Source organism: Populus euphratica, unplaced genomic scaffold (assembly GCF_000495115.2).
Source record: "Populus euphratica unplaced genomic scaffold, PopEup_1.0 scaffold50.1, whole genome shotgun sequence".
NCBI classification, from domain to species: Eukaryota; Viridiplantae; Streptophyta; class Magnoliopsida; order Malpighiales; family Salicaceae; genus Populus; species Populus euphratica.
The window spans coordinates 69054-74948 of NW_011499870.1; the positions used below are offsets into that span (position 1 = coordinate 69054).

A 5895-nucleotide genomic window follows, 5' to 3' on the forward strand; every position below is an offset into this window, starting at 1 on the left:
GAAGTGATTTCCGAACCAATGAGCTTTGAATGAACACTCAGATTGCAACTTGAAGATCCTTCAAGCCAAAGTGCTCTCATATATATTGTGTCAAATTCAAACGACCACCGAAAGGGCAAAGTTCAAGGAAAAACATGGGCTAAGAACTCAATACAATAGAATCATCTGTGTGACAGAAACTGAAGGAAACAAACACGACAATTGCCAAAAAAATAATCCAAAACTTACCTGGAAGAAGGAGACTGTTTGTTGAAAAATATGATGTCTTCAAGAAGAAACAGAAAGCAAAAGAAGAAGACGGAATCATGTAAGGTATGCTGTTAGTTGGCCAGTCAATGTTTCATGGTTTACTTGCCGCATGCAAAGGCCACATAACATGTTACAAGTTGGTGATTGAGGTTTCTGAGCAGACCACTTTGTCTACTTTAAAGGGTTCTCATTTGTTTTTGCCCATGGACTTGGGCCTAATAAGATCAACCACATGTTCTGAGATTTGCTTAAATGATTCGTTCTTTCCATGCAGTTCTTGGAACTTCGCAGGATTCAATGGACTCTAGCCTCTACATTTCTTGCATCAGATGGATAAAGAAATTTTACACCAGTCAAATCAATTACACAACATGCTAGGAGGCTAGGATTTAGTACAGAAAGAAGAAAATGACGATCCCTTTGAGTACAGCCCCATTGCTGAATCCAGCTGAACTATAGTTCTAACAAGCAGGATATTCACCAAGTCCTGGAGAGTCACATGCTTATATACCCTAACTATTACACTAAAAATTCAAGTCAATTAGGATAACTTAACACATGTATATCACACATAGAAGAAGTTCTATAACTGATGGATGGAAGAGAATAGGGAGTGATAGAGAGGCTGAGAGAGTTTCTTTTGACTTGGTAGACTGACTATCTGACAATCAGTCTTGCTACTTCGCGGCGTTGTGGTATCTGGAAGTGTTCTGTTAAGCCAAAATGTGCCATTAAAAGCCATACATGGGTTAGAAACTCTCCCCCTCCACTTAGTTGATCAGAATGCTGTCTTCCATTACTCTGATATGCAACATAAGCTAGCATTTCCACCCAAACATCAGCAACAAGGCTCCATTTCTGTCATATCATATATTATACCATGGTGGTAAGGATCTTAATTAACAAGAAATTTATTTGTAAAATGAATAAATAAGGTTGACTTATAAGGAAAGTCACCTGTTCCTTATCTGAAATATCTACCAATTGTTGCGCAAGCCTGCATGCATCGGATAGAACTGATTTCTTTGATCTGTACCTTTCCCCAGGCTGTTGGACTCCAGTGTTGTATTGCAGAAGCAAGTTCCTATGAACATCAAGTTTACCTGCTGTGCTAAAAAATCTCACAGCTTCTGCACAAGTGTCTTCAAAGACAAACTGACCCATCCCTACTGGAAACATTGAAGGATTCATGACTAGAAGATAAAGCATATACTCTGACAAGAGTTTGCTGATATGATGCTTTGATAGAATGATATCATCTGTAGAATCTTCTAATTTGCAGCATATTTCCGTAGCAATATGCCATATGAGAATGCTTTTGTCAAACTCTACCTCAATGCTCCAATTCAGTCCACTATGACTATACTTCTGTAATACAAGGTTTCCTCTTGCAGTGTTCAAGGCTCCAAGATTATATGAACCCAACTCTGTTTCCTGTTGAATTTTGTTAAGCTTCTTCTTGAAATGATTAAAGATCCATTCTTTTAAACTACCAGTGACTTCCACATTAGTTAAATATCTTTGCTGTTCTAGCTGTTCAATAATGCTGAAGCGCCTTAAGATTCCAACACAACCCGCAGGTTTTTCTTTAAGGGTAAAGCTTAGCAAGCTGTACTGGGCCATGGAATTCGACCACCGTGGATTTTGCAACAGCGAGAGAGAAGTGATTACTTTCAAGGCAGATGTTTTATTATTTGTACTCAGCCAAACAATTGTCCAGTCTGAGGAAAGCAGTGCTAGTATTGCGTATATCTCTAGAAAAATTGCTACAGCTAGTAGAATGAAAGTTAAAGAAAGATCAACCTTTGAGTAGTCTTGCTTCTCAGAAGTCAAAGAGAAGAGTACCAAAACAAAGCATGTAAGTAAGAAGCTGATAAAGCGCAGGCCAAGACCCCATGGATTGTAGACCAACATTGCCTTGGTGTAAAGCAAATCATACATGAATCCACATTCCATTTCAATTAGTTTATAAGCATTGTCATAAGAAATGCTCCTGAAAATAGTCTGGCTGGTATCTCGATCTCGAGATCCAAGTATGACGTCGGCAAAAAGACCCTTAAATGTATGAAATAAACCATACGCTACAAGCAATAATTCATGGTCATTGGAGATGGAATTTCCTTCAAAAACAGCAGAATCTACAGGAAGCTGAACCTCAATCACTTTGCTGGGTATCACATTGTATCCTTCAGCATCCTTCAACTTGTATTCCTCATCTAGATTGGAGTTTCCAGGACCTTGATCAGAACGAGTAATCCTCATGGAGTCTCTAAGCTGGTCATTGCTAGCAGATCGGAGGACCCATGTCCTCTCTCCGAACTTGATAAGGCCAGCAATAGTCATCAGAATGAATAGTACAGAAAGACGAGAGCCAGTCCAGGCCATCAGAATAATGTAAATGGTGCCAATTGCTTGCATAACTAGTCCAAGGAGATGCCTAGACCATAACTCATTGTCTTCTAAGGAATATGCAGTAATGGTGTCAGGGCCACCCAAGTGTAGCAGCAGAAACGGTGTCCAAAACGCATTCAGCTCAACATTTGGGTCTATAGAACCATCATCATCATAGATTTCTCCCAAGTTACTTGAGATTACACCAAGAGCCATGGTAGCAACAGTATCTGCTGCTAGGTAGGCAGACCAAACAGCAAATCTAATCCAACTTCTGGAAATGTATTTTCTACGATTGCCAAAAATTATTAGCACTATTTGAAGGATGAGACTAGCTAGAACCACTACTCGTAGTTGCCATTTGCTCCACAATTCCCTCATACTTGGAGGAATTACCTGGAGTGCCTTTCTCCTCGTCATGATCAATAGCATTAAATTGCTCACAAAAACAGAATCATTTGACAAAGAAGAGATGCTCTAACTACGTACTTTGAACAGCTAATCTCTCGCATGTTTAACTAGAGCTACAAAGCCGTTGGTGAATAAACAATTAGTCTTTGCAAAACAAGCTTTTAAACGACAGCTTACTTATCATTGAACAAGAAAGAGAGCATTAATACTAACTTGAAATATGCTGCTACAGCTAGCCTTGTTTCTTCTCCAATTTGCCTAACACTGCATCTCAAGTTTAACTCAAAGTAAAGAGATCCTGCTAACGTATATGGGAGGCAGAAGCAGAAGATGGTATAATTTTGGAACCCAACAAGACAATTTCCTCAGGGAGGCTTAGTGAAGAAATCTAAAAGAGTTTGGTCAAGAAGATGGTGAACTAAACCCTACTAATCTTGCTGTCGCAGATGCCAAGGAGATGAAAAGGGCGGTTGGAGGAGATGATACAGTAACCAAAAGAAAAAGTCAAACCTCCATTAAAGTGATGATGGGGTCCTTTGGCATTGTATTAACCTTCAAGCTGCATCCCTTAAATTTATTAACTTTTGGACCATAGAAAAAATGATTTCATTAAAGAAAGAGAGAGAGTTGGAATTAACTAATTATTTTTTTAATTAATATAAATATTTGAAATAACTTTTACCTATCTCAATCGGTTTGGTCACCAGCCCGATCTAAAACCCGAATTTTAAGTTTTATACATTTCTTCAATTAATTTTTATAAAAAATTATAAAATAATATCATTTTAATAAAAAATAAAAAATAATAAGTTATATCAATCCGTTACTCCAAATATTTTTTATTATTATTTTTAGTTTCAATTTAGCCCTATTCTAACCCTAGATTAACTAAATTTCAAATTAACTCATCGAACCAAACCGGGTGTCAAAACTATGCTACGAAGTCTCCAAATACATTAGATTTATCATATCCTCGCGAAATCCATATCCCTATGATTATTTTGTAGTACCATCTTATTTTCACTTTCTCCTAGAGATCAGTCCATGGATGCCGAGGGGGTAGCTGTGCTTTTGATACAGAAATTCCAAGCTCTTCTTCTAGATGGAGAAGCAACTATTACCAATCCCAGCTTGAGAAATCAAGTACAGGAAGCAACCAACAAGCTCAATGTACTTCACCAATCTATGAGAGTATCAAGAAATAAAGAGCTGACAGAGAGGCTTCTACATGCATTTTACTTTGCCGAAGATGCCGCTGATACCTTCCTTGCAAGAACACTACTCTTGCAAAGGCGGAAACTGAGGGGTTACAATGAGACTATATGTCAACCCTTTAGAGGCTTTAAAGACTTCTGGATCCAATTTTTGTTTACTGTTCAAATCAAGAAATTCATATCTCTGATAGAACATGCTGGTTGCAATAACAACATTTCTGGGTCAAGCTTACAAGATGGAACTATTCTGAATCCAAGGCATCGGGGAACAAGAAGAGCAAGTTCTTATTTAGAAGGGGGTAAAGATGTTGTTGGTCTTGGTGATCAAGCGAAGAAGTTGGAAGAGCACCTAATTTGCACTAATGAAAACATTCAAGCTGCTACTCATGAACTCATTTCAGTGGTGGGTGAGAGAGGCTCAGGCAAGACAACTCTTGTCAGGATGGTGTATGAAAAGGTAAGGATTAAAAAGCATTTTAAGTACTGTATCTGGGTTAATGTTAGTAATTATGTGGTCAAAGGTAGAGATGTTGTGCTTGACATGCTGAAACAAGTTGATGAGGTGTTAGCTGAAGCAGAAGAGTCCCTTTTTGAGCAAGAATTGGTGTCTAGACTGGGTGAAGTTTTGAGGAAGGACAGGTATCTTGTTGTTGTTGATGATGTTGGGGCACCTGGAATGTGGGAAAGGTTACAAAAGGTGATCCCAAACTCAGAAAATGGCAGCAGGATAGTTGTTACTACTTGCAGTACGGATGTAGCAGCATTTGCTTCTACAACTCTACAGATGGGCAGATTGAGCAATGAGGAGAGCTGGGAGCTGTTCTTAAAGAAGGTATGTTCAGCTGAAGATACTTTAAGTAGAAGTCTGGATTCGAGTTTGATCACATTCAAGGAGAAAATCTTGGAACTATGTGATGGCTTACCTTTGCTAATTAGCTTGATGGGTGGTATCTTATCTATGGTGGAGTTGATCAATAGTGAATGGTCAAGAGTGATTGAGGATGCAGAAAATCTTAATGGAGATATACTTGCTTTAAGCTATAAAGAACTTCCATATCGAATGAAGCCTTGTTTTCTTTACATGGGGATGTTCCCGAAAGGGTTTGAGGTTCCTGTGAGGAGAATGTTTCAGCTATGGATTGCTGAGAGACTGGTGACACCCTCACGTTCAGGGGAATTAGGCCCTGGAGAAGTGGCAGAAGTGTTTTTGGAAGAGCTAATTTACAGGAACATGATTGAAGTTGCAAGTTGGAGGTCTGATGGTATCCCCAAAACATGTAGAATGCCAGGTGCCATATATGATGTTTTCTCTCCAAAAGCAGCAGCAGAAATAGGATTATTTCACATCCATTGCAAGTCACATTATTCATCTGGAGACCAACCATCATTCCCGGTCAGGCGACTTGCATCATACTTGAGCATCAAGAACTACCCTTCTTCGGATTGGTACATTCGAAGTCTCCGGTCTTACATTTCCTTCAGCACACATAAAGGAGGTATACCTGCTCGAGAAATAGGTAATTTTCTGAACAAGATAATCCTAAGAAGAGACGTAGGATGGTTGACTGTACTTGACCTTGAAGGTGTATACAAACCTAGGCTGCCTAAATCATTTCAAAAACTGCTGAAC

At 38.9% G+C, this 5895-nt stretch overlaps 2 protein-coding genes across 4 annotated transcripts in view; one reads left to right on the forward strand and one right to left on the reverse strand.

Moving 5' to 3' along the window:
• Positions 1-576: 576 nt before the first annotated feature.
• Positions 577-3431, reverse strand: LOC105126985 (uncharacterized). 2 transcript variants are annotated; one of them, XM_011028045.1, is made up of 3 exons: positions 3265-3431; positions 1207-3164; positions 577-1107 (listed from the first exon to the last, which is right to left on the reverse strand). In XM_011028045.1, exons 2-3 carry the CDS (start codon positions 3070-3072, stop codon positions 907-909), a joined length of 2067 nt encoding a protein of 688 aa, XP_011026347.1. In that variant the 5' UTR covers positions 3073-3164; positions 3265-3431; the 3' UTR covers positions 577-906. The 2 variants fall into 2 exon arrangements, with proteins under 2 accessions (XP_011026347.1, XP_011026346.1); XM_011028044.1 differs by having other exon boundaries at positions 1207-3431.
• A 562-nt stretch (positions 3432-3993) lies between these two features.
• Positions 3994-5895, forward strand: part of LOC105126987 (disease resistance protein RPM1-like) — a 3168-nt gene continuing 1266 nt past the window's right edge. Inside the window, exon 1 of one of the 2 annotated variants that reach the window (XM_011028046.1) lies at positions 3994-5895. In XM_011028046.1, the coding sequence (XP_011026348.1) occupies positions 4096-5895 (1800 nt within the window). In that variant the 5' untranslated portion in view covers positions 3994-4095. The other variant, XM_011028047.1, reaches the window with a different exon arrangement.

Coding starts and splice junctions, on each gene's coding strand:
- LOC105126985 (XM_011028045.1), bottom strand. CDS start 3,072: ATGCTATTGATCATGACGAGGAGAAAGGCACTCCAGGTAATTCCTCCA. Junction 1,108..1,206: donor ATATTTCAGATAAGGAACAG/GTGACTTTCCTT, acceptor ATGATATGACAG/AAATGGAGCCTTGTTGCTGA.